Source organism: Stegostoma tigrinum, chromosome 38 (genome assembly GCF_030684315.1).
Source record: "Stegostoma tigrinum isolate sSteTig4 chromosome 38, sSteTig4.hap1, whole genome shotgun sequence".
In the NCBI taxonomy this organism is placed as follows: Eukaryota; Metazoa; Chordata; class Chondrichthyes; order Orectolobiformes; family Stegostomatidae; genus Stegostoma; species Stegostoma tigrinum.
In genome coordinates this window covers 375105-397588 of record NC_081391.1, presented here as the reverse complement: position 1 = coordinate 397588, position 22484 = coordinate 375105, and the positions used below count along the sequence as shown (strand labels likewise).

General features: G+C 42.7%; 1 protein-coding gene across 2 annotated transcripts in view; it reads left to right on the top strand.

Annotated features, from left to right (window-relative positions):
- Positions 1-22484, top strand: part of LOC125447197 (NACHT, LRR and PYD domains-containing protein 3-like) — a 110613-nt gene that overhangs the window by 42510 nt on the left and 45619 nt on the right. For both annotated transcript variants that reach the window (XM_059640764.1, XM_059640762.1), the window contains 3 exons: positions 3880-3966; positions 16486-16656; positions 21185-21355. In XM_059640764.1, coding sequence (XP_059496747.1) covers positions 3880-3966; positions 16486-16656; positions 21185-21355 — 429 coding nt within the window. The remainder of the gene's footprint in view (positions 1-3879; positions 3967-16485; positions 16657-21184; positions 21356-22484) is intronic.

The following is a 22484-nucleotide window of genomic DNA, read 5'->3' as shown; positions in this document are numbered from 1 at the left end:
CAGGACAATTGACCATATAGAGATTCAATCCCAGGATTAGAAAAATGTATTGAGGAAAATGCAAAATGAATTCACCCAACTGAATAATAATAAGAAACAACACTTGGCTAAGTTTAAGAAGCTAAGGAGTAGTTTGTCAAATTATGAGGCTCATTCTTCATCATACATTGAAGCCTTTTAAACTAGATAAACCTGAGCAGATTTCAGGTTAGTGTGTTAGTAAACTTCTTTCTGGTTGAACAAATAGTAGCATCTGTCCTGAGAATGAATAAGCTGTGCAAAAATGTGTCTGGAATTGAATGCATACAATCCAATGACTAGAAACGGGTGTAGTCCTCCAGCTCCCATTGAATATTTTGACATAAAATCAGATATTAACACCATTGTGGGTGCTGGGTACATTTCAGCACTGAAGGCTTGATGAGTTTGATTGAACTTGTCCTAGGCATCTTCGCAATCTCAAATGACCAGGAATTCAATTTGGTATCAGTTCAAGCTCAAAGTGTTGCAGTGGGAATTAAATAAGATTTTACAAACAGGTGTTACAACAGGAGTAAGATGATGCCTTACAAGCTAGTCATGTAAGGCATATCTTGGCAAGCATGGACCTTGAGAGCCTAAGGGTCCATGTCAGCAGAAATTACTGGTGAGGAACCTTATACACAATAAGGCCCACAGAGTCCACAGAGCATAAACAGATTCCCGTAGGCATGATAAGAGGAAGACCCAGGGTAGAAATTTTGTGTTTATTGTTGAAGAATTAAATGTAAATAATGCATTTGTGATAATGAGAGCATAAAAGTTGATGGTTGTTTTGTATGTGTGGGACAGAGACTGGATAGAGTGGGACAGAGCTGGGCAGATTCGGACGCAATGTGAGACAGAATTCTGTTTTACCTAGTTTAAGATGGACCTACTCTCTCAGGTTGTTTTGAATAAGTGCAAAGTTACCTGCTGTCATCTGTGTAGGTGCATAATTATATCAATGTTCATGTCTTTACATTACATTGGCATTCAACTAATAACCGTTAATTGGAGTCCCAGGTGGGCAGGATAGTGAAGAAGGTGTTTGGTATGCTCGCCTTTATCGGTCAGTGCATAGAGTATACGAGTGGGGAGATCATGTTGTAGCTATACGTGACATTGGTTAGGTCACTTTTGGAATGTGTGCGCAATTCTGGTCTCTCTGCTGTAGGAAGGATGTTGTGAAACTTGAAAAGGCTCAGAAAAGATTTACAAGGATGTTGCCAGGGTGGGAGGGTTTGAACTAATGGGAGACGCTGAATAGGCTGGTGCTGTTTTCCTTCCCTGGGGTATCTCGGAAGCTGAGGGATGACATTATAGAGGTTTGTAAAATCATCAGGGGCATGGATACGGTGAATAGACAAGGAGGAGTCCAAAACTAATGGGCATAGGTTGAAGGTGAGAGGGGAAAGACTTACAAGGGACCTAAGGGGCAACTTTTTCATGCAGAGGGTGCTGCATGTATGGAGTGAACTGCCAGAGGAAGTGATGGAGGCTGGTATAATTACAACATTTAAAAGGCACTTGGATGGGTATATGAATAGGAAGGGTATTGAGGAGTTTGGGCCAAATGGGACTAGATTTATTTAGGATATCTAGTTGGCACAGATGAGTTGGACAAAAGGGGCCTGGTTGCATGCTATACAGCTCAATGACTCTATGACTTTAATTGATAAGTGGGAAATCAAGCTCTCTTTGGTCAGGCAATGGTTACCATGAATTGGTATCAATTGGTATGAATTGATATCAGTTACATAGTGATTCCAATATAACCGCATGGTAGCTCAGTGGTAAGCACTGCTGCCTCACAGTGTCAGGGACCTGAAATTAATTCCAACTTCTAGTGACTCTGTGTATGGAGTTTGCACATTCTCCCCCCTCTGTATGGGTTTCCTCTGGGTACGCTGGTTTCCTCCCACACTCCAAAGACGTGCAGGCTAGGCAAATTGGCCATGTGAAATTGCCCATAGAGTTTAGGCATGTGTAGATTTGTTGGGTCATAGGGAGAATGGATCTAGGTGGGATGCTTCTGAGGGTCAGTGTGGACTTGTTGGGCCAAAGGGCGATTCTATGACCCTTCATCAGAAAGCTTTGTACATATAAGAGTCCATCAAATAATAGTTTTCAAACACTCGGTAACTAGACTTGTTGGAACATAATCAAGAGGGAGGAATCTTCAGTATACGATGTCTGATCATATGGGATCATCCAATACACAAGGCTTGGACATAGGAGCCATGCATACGGGGTTCTGGTTATAAGGAACATGAACGTAAGAATATGGAAAATGCTGGATTACAGAGGCACATTTTGGGGAACTTTTGTTTATGTCCTCAGTCATCAATTTGCAACAGCCATTATCTTCTTAGTATAGTATTTGACATTAGTTTTGGTGGCAGGGTTAGCGTTGTGGAGGCTTGTTCAGTGCAGGTCACATTTATTTGTTAGGAATTTGTTTTGCATTCATCCATTATATGATCTGTTTATTTGCTTGCTTATGTCCTCCTGAAATCAATGTTGGTATTATGTCCCAAGGCTTTGAGTTTTCTTATTTTGCTCATTCAAAGTCGTGACCATAGCTGAAAAAGATAGCATTTATTTTCTCACCCCAACTTGTCCCTGTTGAGGAGGGTGCTGATCTGCCAACTTGAACAACTGCAGTTTGTGTGATGAATCACAGAATCTCTACAGTGTGGAAGCAGGCCATTTGGTCCATCAAGAACACACAACCCCTCCATATCCCTACCTTATAATCCTGCATTTCCCATGGCTAATCTATTAAGCCTGCATGCTAATGGACTTTGAGAGAAAAACATTTGGAGGAATCCCACACAGACTCAGCAGTCATCCAAGGCTGGAATTGAACCCAGGCCCCTGGTGTTGTGAGACAGCCGTGCTAATCACTGAGCCTCTGCACTGTCCTGATGACTGCAGCAGTTTTGTTGCAGCCGAATGGTCTGGTGAATCTCATCAGAAGGCAGTAAAAATGCAGCTGCTTCACTGAAATGGATCTGGAGTCTTACATAGGTCAGGGAGAAATGGACATTATGAAGTAAATACATTTTAACGACAAACTTATGATCTCATGGGCAGCCTTTCTGATTTTTTACACTGACTATCTCATTACTGAAAGTAAATTGCCCAGCTATATTTAACTTAATTTCAAGGACTCAAAAATCCAAAGAGAATGGTGATATAGTCGTCATGTCACTGGGTTAGTCATCGCAATATCCAGGGGTACATGGATTCAACTCCCACTCTGGTAGATAGTGAAATTTGAATTCAATAAATATCTGGAATTAAAGTTTGCATAATGATGACCATTTTACCATAGTTGTAAAAATCCCACTGGTTCACTAATGCCCTTCTGGGGAAGGAAATTTGCTCTCTTTATCTGGTCCAGTCTACATGCAACTCCAGATTCTGAAATGGCCACCATAACATTCACAAAGTTATTTCTGAAGAAAGGTTACTGGAACTGAAATGTTCACTCTACCTTCTCTCCACAGATTATACCAGAGCTGCTGAATTTCCAGGCAATTTTGTTTCTGATTTCCAACATCTGCAGTTCTTTAAATTTTTTTTTACTATGCCATTCAGTTCCATGGCAATTTGGGATGGGTGATAAATGCTGCCAGTGATGCCCACAGCCTATGAACAAATAATATAATATTCTCTAATTGTCCCTTAGCTAATTTCTTATTCATGCTGATCTCCATACCTTGAAATTCAAAGCTTTACTACTTAAAAGTATTTTGCGTGACACTTGATCAAATACCTTTGATTTGGATTTAATTCGAAATGGCAGGTCTACCTGAGAATTAGTTTTGATCAGAATGGTTTTAAATTTTTCAGCCTGGAAAATACTGAAATCAGTGATGTGGCAATGAAACAACTGTGCGTAGCCATGAAGAATTCTTATTGCAGATTGCAGTCATTAAGGTCAGTGAAAACAGAAAATAAATGAATTCATGTGCATCAGTCAGCATCCATGGGGAGAAAAGAAAGCTTAAGAGTTTGAGCCAGAGCCATCTTATTGCAGACTGAAAACAATTATTTGGATCATTGTATCTCTCCTAACAGAAAGGATGTTAAACCATAATACTTTAGCAGCAAAAATAGGGTATTCAGCCTGTCAAGTTTGCTTTGCATTACATGAGATCATGACTATCTCATAGTTCTCAACTCCACTTTCCTGACTTATCCTCATAACCCTCTCATGCCATTGTATTAAATTCCCTGCAACTCTTAATTCTCTTACTGATTAAAAGTTTAGCTGTCTGAGCCTTGGATATATTTGACGACTTGACCTTTACAATTGTTTGTGATACAGAATTCCACAAATTCACTATCCTTAGAGAAAAAGTCCTCCCATCTGTCTTCAATGGGTGACCCCCTTGTTCTAAAATTATCGCCTCTGGTCCTCGACTCCACCACAAGGGAAACAACCTCTCCTCATCTAGCCTATCAAGTCCCCTAAGAATCTTATATATTTCAAATAAGGTTGCCAATGAGTACATGCCCAGTCTACTCAACTTCTCCTCATAAGGCAGTCCCTCACACCCAGGATCAGCGCAACTGAGCCAGATTGGCACTCACTCTGCCAGGGCCAGTACTACCTTGGTAGAACTAGCCATCAACTGCAGTCATCTTATGAGTACAGTTTCCCGAATACAGACAAGCGTAGATCCAGGAAAGGAAGGTGAAATACCAGAACATGAACAGTCAATGGGGTAGTCTGTGAATAAGCTGCTCAAAGCAGTTTCAAGGCCGACTAGTCAAACTGAAGTTTCAGTGAGATTGGTGATCCACACTGCCACTAGCAAGTGAGGAGGACGGGGGTATGTTGCTGTGAAATCCATGGAATCTGTCTCAATTACAATTGTTCTTTGATATATTCTATAGTGTGTTAGACCATTGTTTATCTGTTGCTCATTTTTGCCTCATGTTAAGTTCAAAATGTTAGAATATAATTTATGCCTGTTACTGAATAGTCTAAATCTTTTAGTGTCAATAACTTTTACATGTTTATTTGAGTAAGCTTTATTCTTATAAGCTGGTTATTCTTAATTGACTAAAGAAATCTGGATGAATTGATTGTAATTCTAAGCCTGATAGTCTGATGTATATCATCACCATGCCATCAAACTGATTTATATTCAATACAAAAACAAATTACTGGAGAAATTCAGCAGGTCTGACAGTATCTGTGGAGGTAAAGCAGAGTTATTGGGCAAGTGCTGTTTGATAGTACAGTTTACAGCACCGTCTACACTATTGCCAATTATTGACAGTTTCACCTTGATGGGATGAAATTAGCTGGGGCAGGGAAAGGGGTGAGGGGTTCAGGAGGGTTGGGGGATATCCTGCTATTTGTGGACAAAACATATCTGAGCAAGTTTTTTTTGCAGTGTCACTGTGCAGCAGCTGTACTGAAACAGCCTAACAGCTTGGCTAAGAGCATGGCTAGTTGTGGAGTACATTTCTTCAGTACTATTGTGAAAATGTTGTTTGCAGTATCAAGTGTGTTCAACTGTTTGTTGATATCACATGGGGTGAACTGAATTGGCTGAAGACTGACATGTGTGATATGGGATCTGCAGCAGGAGGCTGGGATGGATCATCCACCTGATGCTTCTGGCTGAAGATACAGCTTTGCCTTTTGTACTGATATACTGGACTCTCCCATCATTGAGGCTGAGAATACTTGCGGCACCTTAACCTCTGGTTAGTTGTTTGATTGGCCGCCACTATTTTCAGCTGAATGTGTCAAAATAACAGAGCTTTAAACTAATCTGTTGGTTGTAGGATTACCCTATTACTCTAATATTCACTGCTTCCACTGCTGACCCACAAGTAGCTTTATCAAATTGACACCTCATTTTTAGGTATGCCTAGTGGTGCTCCTGACTTGCCCTCCTGCACTCTTTATTGAAAGCGTATTGAACCTCTTGCTTGACGTTAATGCTAGAGTGAGAATACTGATTGTGATTGAAAACAATCTTACTGCTGTTGGTGTGCCTCATTTATGCACAGTTTGTGCTTCTAGACGTTTCGTGAATCAAGTCCATTTTGCACAGTGGGAGTTAACATGGAACTTGCTGTAGATAAATACAAAGGACCTAGGCACCTAAAGGAAAAAACTTTGCAAGGCTGTAAGGAAAGGACAGGAGAGAGATTTTTAGTGTTCTTGCAAAGAGATGGCATGGGCTTAATAGACCGTAAGGTCACCTGGTGTGCTGTGACCATTTGGTAATGCCATGATTCTAAGTAAATTATATTCACAAGTTCCATCTCTTTATCATGCAATATTATAACCTCATAATCTGTAAAAATGTACACAGTTCGGCCAGTTATAACAGAGCAAGATCAACATTCCTGAAGAACAGTCGAGGCCCAAAACGTCAGCTTTCCTGCTCCTCTTATGCTGCTTGGCCTGCTGTGTTCATCCAGCTCTACATCTTGTTATCTCAGATTCTCCAGTATCTGCAGTTCCTTCTATCTCTGAAGCGAGATCAACATTGTCAGGGTCAGCAGTTGGGCAAAGAAAGGCTTTTATTTGGCATTAACCTCTTTGGCCTGAGTTGTTTTCACACACTATGGGTATTCAGAGAGGGGCACTTAAATGCACATCAGACTTGAGGGCAAATTGTTCATCTCAGAAAGACTTAAATGTCTAAACTCCTGCTTTATAAGTTGCTATTTCCTGTTAACACTGGTGGCATGGTGCACTGAAGTTCACTTGCAGCAACTTATTGATCAGGGCCTTTAGACCTGCAGGGAGTTCAAACTAACAATCAGCATTATGAACACTAAAGCTATGGGTCAGGATGCGGAAACTGAACATTCTAAGACAGGTTCACAACGAGCTGATGGTGTCTTAGTGGAAATGTTCACTGATGTATTAATCAGACAAATCAGGCTAATGCTCTGGAACATGGATTCAGATCCTACCAGACCAACTGGTAGAATTTAATTTCACTGAATAAAATCTGGAATTGAAAGCTAGTCTTGGCAACAGCATCCATGAAATTATCATTGATTATTGTTACAAGCCCATCTGTTCACTCGTGTACTTTAGGGAAGAAATCTACCATTCTTATCTGCCTACACGTGACTCTACATTACAGTTATCTACAACACAATTGCCAAAAGCTTAGAAAGCCACCCAAACTAAGATAGTTAGAGATAGGTTGCCAAAACCATTGATGATCACGTCTCATGCAAGAATGAAAAGAAACCTCAAAGGACAGTAATTGACAGCCTCACAGATTATGGATCAATGATTACCAACAACTTTTATTTCTGGTATTCAAACCAGGATTGCCAATTTGGGAATGTGGACTTGCAGAAAACTAACCAATACAAACTAATTAATACAAAGATCAGGCGTGTATTCTAATAATCCATCTTTACAGCAACAAGGCATGGACAAGTCATGCAAGACAAGAAAAAATGCTAAATAACTTCCACATTTGCTGAAAAGAGAACCTGCTAGAGGGAAGAATCATCAGCCAGACATAATGGGAACTGCAGATGCTGGAGAATCCAAGATAACAAAGTGTGAAGCTGGATGAACACAGCAAGCCAAGCAGCATCTCAGGAGCACAAAAGCTGATGTTTCGGCCCTAGACCCTTCATCAGAAAAGGGGGATGGGGAGAGGATTCTGAAATATCTGACCTCCCCACCTCTCTTCTCCTCTATCCATTTTCAGTCCGCCTCGCCCTCTCTCCCTATTTATTTCAGAATCATCAGCCAATTTAGGCCAATGCCATTCATCTGTGCCAGCTGTGGAAAGGACTGCCACTCACAAATCAGCATTTAAAGTCACAACAGATGATGTTCAGTCCAGAAAAGGAGTACACTCTAGGCACAGTTCAGCAGCCCATTACAGCAAATATACCTTGTACATTATGCATTATCTAAGACCAACAGTTATAGTCATCCTGCTCACAGAACCCTCTTACTTTTGGTCAGAGGAGAAGTCAGAGTAGGAAACACTATTGCGGTTAACCATGCCATGATACCAGGTTCTCCTTGGCCTGCTTACAGTCATAATTACTGTGGCAATATCCCCCAAAATCCCACTGTGATGACTCTCACCTACACTTAGATTCACTTCCCTGCTTTGCCATTTCATGGAAGGTGTCCTGCAGAGGGCTCCTGTACAGTCGTGACGACTGCAGTTATGTCTCCCAGAATTCCCACTGTGATGACTCAGCTGCCCTCTGATTCTCTTACATCTTCCAAGTGCTGAGCCACTGTTGAATTGCTGCCACACAGCACCATATCTGCAGGTTCAATTCCTCCCTCAGGTGACAGTCTGTGTGGAGTTTGCACGTTCTCCCCATGTCAGACGGGGTTTCCGTCCACAGCCCCAAGATTCTACATTCCCATGGTGTCTAGGAATGTGCAGACTCGGTAGCTTAGCCATGGGGCATGCAGGGTTGCAGGGAATTGAGTTGGATCCGGTTAGGATACTCTTAGGAGAGTCAATGTGAATTCAATGGGCCAAATGGCCTGCTTCCACACTGTAGGGATTCTATGATTCCTCCTGCTTGAAAACATACGACGGTTTGGCCTCAACCACTTTCTGTAGTAGCAAATTCCACAGCTTACCACTCTGAGTGAAAGAATTTCTCCTCATCACAATTCTAACAGGATTACCCCTTATAAGGATGCCTGGCCAGGCAAGTTGAAACAGTTAAGAAGGCTTATACAATCCTTGGGTTCAGAAATAGAGGCACAGATTATAAAAGCAAGGAAGTCATGTTATGCTTCTACAAAGCATTGGTTAGACCACATTCGGTGTATTGTGTTCCATTCTGAGTATCTTATTCAGGACAAGATGTTAAAACCCTGGAGAGATTGTGAAGAAGATTTACTAGAAGGATACCAGGAATAAGGGACTTTACATACAAGGAAAGATAGGTTTATTATCCTTTGAGCAGAGAAAATTAAATGGTGAAATAAAACAGAAATTACTGGAAATCCTCAGTAGGTCTGGCAGCATCTGCGGAGAGAAATCACAGCCAACATTCAGGTCAAGTGACCCTTCCTCAAAATGGGTTAAAACATGAGCTTATTGCGGGTTAAAATTACAATATGACCTGATTCAGATGTTCAAATTTGAACACTTATGACAGCATAAAGAAGGATATTATGTTTCCACTATTTGATCTGTCAGTCCGAGATTTGTCAACAGCAGAGCTAGAAATGAGATGAGGAGAAACTTCTTTACCCAGACAGACCTGTGTCTTGTGCAACCTCAATATAATAGAACATAGAACAGTACAGCCACAGTGCAGGCCCTTTGGCCCATGATGTTGTGCCAAACTTTTACCCTAATCCTAAGATCTATCTAACCTCTACCCCTACCTTATACTATCATCCATTTGCCTAGTCCCCAGAAAAGCCCTAGCTCTCTCAACCTTTCCTCATAAGACCTTCCCTCCATTCCAGGCAACATTCTGGCAAATCTCTTCTGCACCTTTTCCAATGCTTCCACATCTTTCCTGCAATGAGGCGACCAGAACTGAACGCAATACTCCAGCTGTGGCCAAACCAGGCTTTTGTATAGCTGGAGCATAACTTCACAGCTCTTGAACTCAATCTCTCTATTAATGAAAGCTAACACAGCATACGCCTTCTTAACAACTCTATCCAACTGGGTGGCAGCTTGTCAGGAACAAGAACCCAAGATCCCTCTGCTCCTCCACATTGCCTAGAATCTTTCCATTAACCCTGTAATCTGCTTTCAAGTTTGTTCTTCCAAAATGAATCACTTCACACTTTTCAGAGTTAAACTCCATTTGCCAATTCTCAGGCCAGCTCTGCATCCTATCAATGTCCCTTTGTAACTCGAACAGCCCTCTGCACTATTCACAACACGACTCACCTTCATGTTGTCCGCAAACTTACTAATCCACCATCCCCTCCTTCATCCAAATCATTTACAAAAATCACAAATAAAAGAGGACCCAGAACAGATCCTTGTGGTACACCACTCGTAACTGAGCACCATATTAAATATTTTCCATCCACTACCACCCTTTGTCTTCTCAGGGTCAGCCAACTCTGTATCCAATCTGGCACATTTTCCCCTATCCCATGCCTTCTTCCCTTCTGCATGAGCCTTCCATGGGGAACATTATCAAACATCTTACTTAAATAATGTCCCAAGTCCTATACTCAGATTGAGCAATGAAAGTGTGCCAAATGTCTTTTAAAGTTTATATGTACCACAAACTTTAAGGAATTATGTACCTGCACCCCTGGGTCCCTCTATTCTACAATGCTACCCAAGGCCCTACCATTAATTGTATCAGCCCTATACTTGTTTATTGTATCAAAATGCTATATCTCGCATTTATCCAGATTGAACTCCATCTGCCATTTTTCACTGATGAATTTGATCAAGATCCCTTTGTAATCTTAGAAAGATCACCATTCATTGATGAATTTGATCAAGATCCCTTTGTAATCTTAGAAAGCCATCTTCACTGATGACAATGCCACCAATATTGGTGTCATTCACAAACTTACTAATCAAGCCTTCTGTATTCTCATCCAAATTATTTATATAAATGACAAAACAAAAGAGGACCCAGAACTGATCCCTGTGGAACACCAGTTTTCACAGGCTTCCAGTCCGAAAAGCAACCCTCCAACACCGCTCTTTGCCTCCTGCCATTATGCCAATTATGTATCCAACTGGCAAGCTCACCCTGAATCCATGCGTCCTAACTTTACTGATAAGTCTACCATGTTTAAACTTGTCAAAGGCTTGACTAAAATCCAAACAAACAACGTTTACTGCACTGCCATCATTTTGGTAACTTCCTCAAAAAAACTCAATCAAGTTTGTGAAACATGATTTTCCTTGCACAAAAGCATGCTGACTATCCCACAAGCACCCAGCTTAAGGACTGGAACAGGCTTCATAGCATTCACTCACTTTGTGCCCAACTGGATGCTCACAGCATCCATGCCTTGTATTTTCAAATAACAGCCAAACTCCCTTTTGAGTTCCTTGACTGAACATTGCTCCATCACACTTGTCTTTCATTTTGTGAATCCCTCTCAAGATCTTATATGTTTTGATAAAATCACCTTTCATTCTTCTAAACTCCAATGGATACAGAACCAGTCTGTCCAACCTTCCTCTTATGGTAAGTCCATCATCCCAGGAACCAGTTGGGCGGGTGAACCTTTTCTGAATTTTTTGTGATTCATGCATCAGACCACACAGATCCTTGTATATCATGATGTGGTGGAAGCTAGGAAATCAATAAATTTGAGGAGATAGACTTCTAATTATTAATTGATTATAGAGGGTTACTTCTGGAGTACTGTGGGTAGTACAGGTTGCTCTGCTAGAAAAAGGGATATTATTAAATTGGAGTGGGTTCAGAAAAAAAATTTTAGCAGGATGTTGCTGAGAATAGAGGGTTTGACTTAGAAAGATAGGCTGGAACATTTTCCGTTGGAGCTAGGAGGTTAGGCTTATAGAGATTTGTAAATGATGAGGCGCGCAGATAAGGTGAATAGAAAGGGTCTTTATCCCAGGGTAGGAGAACTAGGGGGACATATTTTTAAAGTGAGAGAGAAAGTTTTAAAAAGGACGTGATGGGCAACATTTTTACACAGAGAGTGGTTTGTGTGTTGAATGAACTGCCAAAGGAAGCAGTGACTCCAGATACGGTTACAACAATTAAAAGATATTTCGGTAGGTACATGGATAAGAAAGGTTTGGAGGGAAAGAGGCCAAACGCGGGCAAGTGGGACCAGTTTACTTTGGGAACACGGTTCGCGTGGACTAGTTGGACAGAGAGCCTGTGTTAATGCTGTATGACTCCAAGACTCTATGATTATGGGGAGTGGAGTTGAGGCCAAAATGTGATCAGTGATGATTGTATTAAATGGCTCAAGGGGCTGAATTTCCTGCTCCTGCTCCTAGTCCTTAAGTAGGTATGAACTGATTATAAACATTCATATCCTTTCTCAAACAAGAAGTCCAGATTATACATATTTTCAAGATAGTCTCACCAGTGCCTTATGCAATTGTAGCAAAACTTTCCTACTTGTTTAAATTTCATTTCTCTTGCAATAAACAGGAATATTCAATTTGCTTTCCTGTTCATATGCCATATATGCATGTGAACTTTTTTGTGATTCATGTACCAGGACACCCAGATCCCTGGATGTATCACATTTTCGCAACATTTTTCCATTTAAGTAACATGCCACATTTCTGGATGTGAGTTTGCTCGCTGAGCTGGAAGGTTAGTTTTCAGACGTTTCGTCACTTTTTTTTTATTTGAAAAAATATACTTTATTCATAAGATGTACAATAAATAAAACATATTTATACACCTACCCAGTCATGCAAGCCACTCCGGGTTACCCAGGGGGTACGTACACCAACTGAAGGAAAAAAACAAACAAAGAAGAAAAAAAAAACAAAGCAAAGAAAATAGCCCCGCAGTTGTCACCCCACACAGTCCCCGTTGGCCCCCTGACCAGCTGGGGAAGGCGCCAGCTGGGCCCAGTTACCAGATAGGGCCCTTTTTTCTATTCTGGACGAGGGGTTTCATACCGTGGTCTTTCCCCACCGTGCCTTGGCAGCGGCTGCCCCAAGCTTTAGCGCGTCCCTCAGCACGTAGTTCTGGACCTTGGAGTGCGCCAGTCTGCAACATTCTGTCAGGGTCTTTCAGCTGGCAGACCAAAGAGCGTCTTTCACCGCATTGATGGTCCTCCAGGCGCCGTTGATGTTCGTCTCGGTGTGCATCCCGGGAAACAGCCCGTAGAGTACAGAGTCCCGCATCACGGAGCTGCTCGGGACGAACCTCGACAAATACCACTGCATCCCCCCCAGACCTCCTGCGCATAGGCACACTCCAGAAGGAGGTGATCGACAGTCTCGTCCCCCCCCGCAGCCGCCTCAAGGGCAGCATGCGTTGGCACAGATTCCGGGCATGCATAAAAGATCTCACTGGCGGAGCCCCTCTCACCGCCAGCCAAGCAATGTCCTTGTGCTTGTTTGAAAGTTCTGGCGATGAGGCATTCTGCCAAACGACTTTGGCAGTCTGTGTGGGGAACCACACGACGGGATCTACCCTCTCCTTTTCCCGAAGGGTCTCGAGGATACTACGTGCTGACCACTGCCTGACGGCCTTGTGGTCAAAGGTGTTTCCCTTCAAAAATCTCTCCACGAAGGACAGGTGGTATGAGACGGTCCAACTACTCGGAGCGTTCCGCGGCAACGAGGCCAGGCCCATCCTTCGCAACACCAGCAGGGACAGGTAGGACCTCAGTAAGTAGTGACACTTGGTGTTTGCATACTGAGGACCCACGCACAGCTTGATGCAGCCGCACACAAAGGTAGCCGTCAGGGCGAGGGTGGCGTTCGGTACGCCCTTTGCCCCATTTTCCAGGTCTTTGTACATGGTGTCCCTGCGGACCCGGTCCGTCCTCGAGCCCCAAATGAAGTGGAAGATGGCCTGGGTGACCGCAGTGGCGCAGGTCCAGGGAATAGGCCAGGCCTGCGCCACATACAACAGTACCGAAAGCCCCTCACACCTGACAACCAGGTTATTACCCACGATGGAGAAAGACTGGAGCGTCCACCTGCCCAGCTTCTGCTTCAGTTTGGTGATCCTCGCAGGACCCTGGTGCCTTCCTCTCCTCCGCAAAGGTTGCAGCTTTTTACTTGTGGGCAATCCTTTGCACGATGTCCCTCCTCCCTGCAGTTCCTGCAGATGGTGGCTTTGCAGTCGGCCGCCACGTGACCTGACCTACCACAGGCATGGCAGACTTTAGGTTGCCCTGCGTAGGTCAGGTAGCCCTTGCTCCCGCCGATCGTAAAGCTGGACGGTGGGTGTACCCTGTTCCCGTCCACGCCCATCCTCAGCGTCACCTTGACTTGCCTCTTACTGGTCCAGATGCCGAACGGGGTCCATGATGTTAGGTCCCCTTCCAGCTTCATGTACCTTCCAAGGAAGGTCCGGACATCAACTGCTGGCACATGCGGGTTGTACATGTGTACAGTCACCATACAGCTCCTCTGTGCTGGCATCACAAACAGCGGGACAGCGGTCAATACAGAAAGGGGGCCCTCACCTCCTTTCTCCTTGAAAACCTCCAGGAAGCGCTCGCAAAGCTTGGCACTCCTGAAGGTTACATCGTAAAAACCTCCTCTGGGGAAATCCTGCAGGCAGTAAATGTCCGCAGCAGCAAACCCACAACAGTCCAACAGGACCCTCTTCACGAAGAAGGTGCGGTCCACAGGTGCACCTTCATCCACCTTCTTCACGGAAACACGGGTGGTGTTCCGGACCCCCTGACCTGGGGCACGAGCACTTGCCGCAGCCATCGTTGCAGGTTGGCTGCTCCCCTGAACCAGCGTTAGGCCGAAGCCAGCATTAAGATCCACCGGTTGCAAGGGAGCACAGCCAACCCGACGTCTTCCTTCCACCTCCAATACAGCGCTCTCCTCCTCTCAGTCCACAAGAGAGTGGGTCTTTATTTTGTTCCAGATGTAAGCTGGTTCACTGAGCTGGAAGGTTTGTTCCCAGATAATCAGTCACCATTCTCGGTAACATCATCAGTGAGCCTCTGACGAAGCGCTGGTGTTATGTCCCGCTTTCTATTTATCTGGTTAGGTTTCCTTGGGTTGGTGATGTCATTTCCTGTGTTGGTGATGTCATTTCCTGTTCTTTTTCTCAGGAGATGGTAGATTGGCTCCAAATCAATGTGTTTGTTGATGGAGTTCCGGTTGGAATGCCATGCTTCTAGGAATTCTCGTGCGTGTCTCTGTTTGGCTTGTCCGAGGATGGATGTGTTGTCCCAGAGTGTTACCTAGAATGGTGACAAAACGTCTGAAAACTAACCTTCCAGCTCAGCGAGCAAACTCACATCCAGAACCTCAACCTGAGCTACAAATCTTCTCAAAACTTGATACCTCATTTCTATTCTTCCTGTCAAAATGGACAAGGTCACACATTCCCTGGACACATGGACATTTTACTCCAAGTGTCAATTTTTTCCCCACCATCTGATTCTTTTGTCGATTCTTTATGACTTTCTCACAATTTGCTTTCATACTGTTTTGTCAACAGACATTTAGCAACAAAAAGTTAGTTCCCACATCCAACTCATTTACATGAGTTGTAAGTAGTTGAAGCCTCACTGATCCTCATGGCAGTCCTCTGTTTACAGCTTCTCTACCTGGAAAGGACTATTCAATGCCACCGTCTGCTTCTTGATAGATAATCAATCTTCTATCCTGTACGTGACCTTATTTTATGTGGTAACCTTTGATGTTGCACCTCATCAAATGTATTTGGATATCTAAGTAAACCGCGTCTACAGATTCCCCTTTAATTACATTTCTTGTTATTTTACTTACCATTAATAAATTAGTCAAAATTGATTTCTGTTTCACAAATCAATGTTAACACTGCCTAATTGTATTAAAATTCTTTAAGTGCTCAGCTATAACCTCCTTAATCGACTCAAGTGTTTTCCTAAAAATAGATATTAGGCTAACTGCCCCGCAGTTCTCTCTTTTCTGTGTCTTTTTTTCGATGAGAGGTTTTATATTTGCTATTTTCAAATTTGATGGGACCTTTCTATAACTTAAGAAATTTTGGAGAAGTAAAACCAGTCCATCTGCCATCTTCAGCTACTTGTCTTTGAAGCTAGGATGAAAACTATCAGTTCCTAGAGACCAGAAATAATGGGAACTGCAGACGCTGGAGAATCCAAGATAACAAAGTGTGGAGCTGGATGAACACAGCAGGCCAAGCAGCATCTCAGGAGCACAAAAGCTGACATTTCGGGCCTAGACCCGTCATCAGAGAGGGGGATGGGGAGAGGGTTCTGGAATAAATAGGGAGAGAGGGGGAGGCGGTCCGAAGACGGAGAGAAAAGAAGATAGGTGGAGAGGAGAGTATAGGTGGGGAGGTAGGGAGGGGATAGGTCAGTTCAGGGAGGACGGACAGGTCAAGGAGGCGGGATGAGGTTAGTAGGTAGGAAATGGAGGTGCAGCTTGAGGTGGGTTCCTGGTGACCAGTCAGCCTTTAGCTCTAATAATTTTCTCAGCACCCTTTCACTGATAATTATGAGTGCTTTAACACTCTGCCATTTCTAACTCAACTATACTAATTCCACAGACTCTCTATCTAGAGGACCCATGCTGACTTTTCATTTCTAAAAACTCTTATTATCTTGTCATACTCTAACTTCTACATCATGTTTTTAGTTATCCTTTTGCTGCTTTTTAAAAATTTTGCTCAAATTCTGATCTGACGCTAATGTTTGCAGAATTGTACACTTTTTCTTTCAATTCAACACTATCCCCAACTTCCTTCATTAGCCGCAGATAATGTGTCGTACCCCAGAGTATTCCTTTCTCTATGGTTTTATTTCTGCTGATTGTTTTCTTCATTTTTCCACAGCCTGTCAGGTACCTATTTCACTCAAAGATCCTGGGAAGAGCTGACTACTGTTATCAAGAAAAAACAGACAATATTAACCTTGGATTTAAGCTACACATTCCCAGATTATTCTGCTATAAGTTTATTGGCTGCTGTTCTGAAGGACTCTGAATGCAGACTGCAAACATTAAAGTAAGTTAGGAAGCCATTCACTGCTCTCATAGCTATAAGCACTAAAGGATATCATTTCTGTTTCATAGAGTCATGGAATCATCATAGAATCCCTACAGCGTGGAAGTAGTCCATTCAGTCCATTGAGTCTACACTGACCCCCCGAAAAGCATCTAACCTAGATCCAGCCCCTAACCTGTCCCTGTAACCCTACTTTTTCCATCTAACCAATTTCCCTAGATACTAAGGGAAATTTAGCACGGCCAATCCACTTAACCTGCATGTCTTTGGACTGAGGGAGGAACAGCAGCACGTAGAGGAAACTCTAGGGACAGAGGGAGAATGTATAAACTCTACACAGTCACTCAAGGCTGGGCTCAAGCACCAGTTCATGGCGCTGTTAGGCAGCTGTGCTAACCACTGAGCTGCCATGCTGCCATTCAATGCTGTTTGATCCTGTTCAAATGACCGCTCCTCCAAGTTCCTTCAAACTTGCTTTTGAACAGGGTTATGGTGAGTGGGCAGATAAGTGGAGCTGAGTCTCAAAAAGATCAGTCATGATCTTATTAAATGGCAGGGCAGGTTCGAGGGGCCGGATGGCCTACTCCTGCTTCTAGTTCTTATGTTCTTGGAGAAGATGGCAAGAGCAGACAATGTACTCTGGATGGAGGATTTCAATATCCACCCCCAAAAGTAGCTCAGCAACAGCACCACTGATTGAGCTGGTCGGGTCCTGAAGGACATAGCTAAACTGGGACTGCAGCAGGTGGTAAGTGAACCAACTAGAGGAAAAAACATGTTCAACCTCATCCTTAGCAAACTGTTGACTGAAGATGCATCTGTCCTTGACTGGTATCAGTAAGAGTGACCACCACACAGTTCACGTAGAGATGAAGCCCTACCTTCACAGTAAGTATACCCTCTATTGTGTTGTATACCCTATCACCATATTCAATGGGACAGATTTCAAACAGATCTAGAAAGTCAAGATTGGGATTCTATGAGGCACTGTGAGCTATCAACAGCAGCGGCACATTCTATGACCTTATGGCCGGCAGGATCAACCTTGGATAGTGCAGGAGGGCATGGCAGGAGCAGCACCAAATATACCTAAAATTGAGGTGACAACCTAGTGAAACTACCAAAGAGGGTGACTTGAATGTCAAAAAGCATTAGCAGCAATTAATAGGCATAGCTCAGTGATTCCACAATTAACAGATCAGATCTAAGCTCTGCCGTACTGCCACACCCAGTTGTGAAGCATTCACAGTAATCTTCAGTTGGAAGAGCCAATTGGATGACCCATTGCAGTCTCCCCTGGTGGTCCTTAGCATCAGTGATGTCAGTCTTTAGCAAAGTCAGTTCACTCCATATGATATCAAAAAATGGTTGGAGGCACTGGACAGCACAAAGGCTATGAGTTCTGACAACATTCTGGCAATAATACTAAAGACTTGTGCTTCAGAACTTGCCACACCTCTAGCCAAGCTCTTCCAGTACAGTTACAGCAATGGCATTGACCATCAAAGTGGAAAATTGTCCAGAATGGGCGGTAAACACTAACCCAACCCAGCCAATTACTGCCCCATCAGTCTACTCACAATCATCAGTAAATGACGGAAGGTGTCATCAACAGTACTATCAAACAGCATCTGTTCAGTAATAACCTGCTTGACGACACTCAGCTTGGGTTCTACCAGGCTTATTCAGCTCATGACCTCATTACAACCTCGATTAAAGTATGAACAAAAGAGTTGAATTCCAGAGACGAGGTGAGAGCAATAGCTCTTGACACCACGGCCCTATTCAACCAAGTGTATAATTAAGGATCCACAGCAAAACTAGAATCAATGTGTACCATGGCAAGTTCTTCACTGGCTGGAGTCATAACTGGCTGTTCGGAACATGATTGGGGAGGTCAGTCATCACAGGCTGCAAAACTTCTCTGCAGGAGTTCCTCAGGCAAATGTCCTAGGCCCAACTATCACCAGCTGCTTCATCAATAATCTTTGCTCCATCATAAGTTCAGAAGTGGGAACGTGCAGTCAAAGGCAAACAATGTTCAGCACTATTCGCGACTCTTCAGATATTGAAGTAGTCCATGTTTAAATGCAACACGTTTTGGACAATATCCAGACTTTGGACTATAACATTCATGCTACATAAATGCCAGGATATAACCATCACCAATAAGAGATAATCTAACCACCATCCCTGGATTTTTCAATGGTGTTACCATCACTCAATCCCTCACTATCAACATCCTGGGAGTTATCACTGACAGAATCTCAACTGGGCTCACGACATACCCACAGTGGTTGCAAGAACAGATCAGAAGCTGGGAATACTGCAGTCAGTAACTCACCTCCTGACTCCTCAGTCTATAAGGCACAAGTCAGAATACTTCCTATTTGCCTGGATGGGTGAAGCTCTAACAACACTCAAGAAGCTTGACACCATCGAGGACAAAGCAACCTGTTTGATTGGCACTCCATCAACAAGCATCTACCACTGACACTCAGTAGCAGGAGTGTGTACCATCTACAAGATGTACTGCAAAAATTCACCAAAGATCCTTATACAGCACCTTCCAAACCCACGACAACTTCTATCTAGAAGAAGGACAGCAGATATATGGGAACCTACAAGCTATTAACCATCCTGACTTGGAAATATATCACCATTTATTCAGTGTCACCCCTGCCAAAATTCTGGAAATCCCTCTTTAATGGCATTGTGGGTCAACTTACAGCACATGGCCTGCAGTAGTTCAAGAAAGCAACTCAGCACCACCTTCTCAAGGCCAACTGGGGGCAGGCAATAAATGCTGGCTCAACCAGCCACGCCCACATCCCACAAATGAATAAAAACAGTCTCAGAGTAGGAGCATTCTGTTAAATTAAACTGACAGCTAACTGAACATTGAGGATCATTCTTGTGGACTGAATAGTGATGTATTGTAAAGCAGTCACTCAATCTTATTTCATTTTCTCAGAGAAGAGGAGGCCACATCATGAGCACCTAGTGCAGTGGACTAAATTGAACAAATTGTGACTAAATCATGGGGAGGCAACAGCTTCATGGTATTATTACTAGACTGCTTAATCCAGAGATCCAGCTAATGGTCAGTCGACAAGGGCTTGAATCCTGCAAAGGCTGGTGGTAGCACTTGAACTCAATACAAAAAAAATCTGTAATTAAGAGTCCAATGATTACCACAAATCCATTGTCGATTGTTGGAAAAACCCATCTGGTTCACCAATGGCCTTTAAGGAAGGAAACTGCCAACCTTACCATGTCTGACCTGCATGTGTCTCCAATCCACAGCAATGTGGTTGAGTCTTAACTGTCCTCTGGGCAATTAGTGATGGGCAGAAAATGCTTGCCTAGCCAGCGATGCATTCATCCTGTGAATGAATGGCCAGGCCCTGAACCCTCACTATACTACATTTAGTCAAATCTCACTTTCCAAATGTAGATTTTACTGCCCTAAGTCTATGTTTGCCAGATTCTGACTAATGATATTAAAATTGGCCTTCCTCCAATTTAGACATTTAAAGTTTGCCCAGGGCTTTGGGCAGTGAGAAAAGAGGAGGCAGGAGGGCAATTATTGATCTCTCTTGCTGGTATAGAAAAATTGCATGGGAATGGTATCGGTATTAAGGGTGACTGAGGAGTGGAGTCCAGTTATCGCCAAAGAAACGGTTCCTCTGGGATAATGAAAGGGGAGTGGTTGATCCAAAACATTAATTCTGTTTTTTCCCTTCACAGATGCTGCCAGACTGCTGAACTTTTCCAGCAACTTTGTTTTTGTTCCTCATTTACAGCCCCCACAGTTCTTTCAGTCTTTAATTAGCATAAAATGCAGAGGACGGCAGTGCGGAAGATGAGGAAAAGGGGATCCCTTTCAGGGTTCTGTGAGGGAGGGGAAGGGTGGAAGGCAGAAGTGTGAGAAATAGAACAAAGATTTCCATTCTTTTCCTTTTAATTCACCTTCAAAGACCTTCGGATGATCGTTTCAATGATTCTTTCAATTACATCTCTTTGTTCCTACATAAAAGCCCAATGTTTGTTTTTGTTACTCTATGAAACATTTTCTAATGTCTTTCTTTGTAAAAAATGCAAAGTGGATGTAATAGTCACATTTTTCTTATTGGTATTTGTCCCATATTCCCATACTTTTCTTAATTGCTTTGGATATTAACATCGTTGCTTTGCTAACCTTTATTAATTAATAACATTTTAATCACCCTTTTTATTCTAGATGTGACCCTTAGAAGGTAGAGTGACTGAAAGATGGAACCAGCTAACTATTCATTCACTTGATCTGTTCAAAGTTTGTCCAATCCTCTTTCACATTTAAAGTGGATGGAAAAGGCCTCATTGTCAGCATGTTCAAATACTATTAAAGTTATAGAGCTAACTGTGATTCTGCTGATTTTGTCAAGATCTTGCGTGATAGACACTCCACTGTTAAAAAAACCCGATAATGTTGTGTCTTATTTCATGTTAGTTTAAATGCCAATTCAACATTCTCTTTCATTCCTAGACTGATTAGCAATGATCTCAACTTTCATTGTTGTGAGGAACTGGCATCTGGGTTGTCAAAAAATCAAAGTCTGGTGGAATTGAATTTGAGTCACAACCAACTGAAAGACTTGGAGGTGACGGCACTGTGCAATGCTTTGAAGGAACCGGAATGCAAACTCCAAATACTGCAGTGAGTGACCAAATGTGTTCATTATAACATGTCACAGCATCTTTGCAACACAGAACACAATTGTTCCAACCACTGGAATTCATTCTGAGGGGTATCATTTTACAGCAATGAGTAATATTAAAGTTACACAGAGCCATGATTAGACCATACTTGGAACATAGGTCAGGTTTAAATATTATATGAAAGGGTTGGAGAAAGTACAAAAGACATGTTACAATGTTGATACTATAAGTGAGAGGCTATAGCTATCAGGGAAAATTGTACATGCTGTGTTTCCTTACTCAAGAAAATAGTTTCTAATGAAAATTCAGCTACAGGAAGAAGACTTAAGGTAGCTGGCAAACAAGTGGAGGAGATGATGTATAATGTATCTGAATAATATGTACAAAGGACTAAGTGCAGGTCTGATAAAGGTTTTTGAGGGTAAGAGATGATTTGAATGCATAAACATGGAAACCATTTCCTGTCATAGCGAAACCAGAGACTTAGGGTTGCCACTGCAAGATAATAAATCCAACTCAGCTTTTAGCAGAAAGCTTGCTATCCAGAAAAGTAGCTCAGAATGTGGAAATTGACATAACAAGAAATATTTGAAGGTAACAGTAACTTATATTTATATAGCACCATTAGAGCTATACAGGGTTTTCCACAGGAGTAATATAATGTAAAACTAAATCCTAAGACTGAATCTTATTAGACTTTAGCCAAAAGCATCAGTTTTGTTGTGCTTCAGGATGATTTCTGTTGGCGAGGCCTAGTGTGATTGTCCCAAGCTCACCTAATTATATATCTACCATACTGCTATGGCATCACTCTTTCCCAATACTAACCCAATTCTACCACTCACTGTACCAAGAACATGCCAAAGCTGGGATATTCCAGAATTGCCAGTAAACCTGATGCCTCCCAATCTTTAAAAGGCCGTTATGCAATTGGACAAGCACTGTTGTCCTGCATGGCTCCTGACATTTGTCCCAGGTATGGCAGATAAGAGAAGATTGGCACCCATCTTTACAGGCAGGAATCTGGAAGTTCTGGTGGACATAATTGTGCACAGCAGTGATGTTCTCTTCCACAAGGCCCGAAAGAGGTTACAATGCCATTAGACCTCGCCAGCCTGATCCAAGTT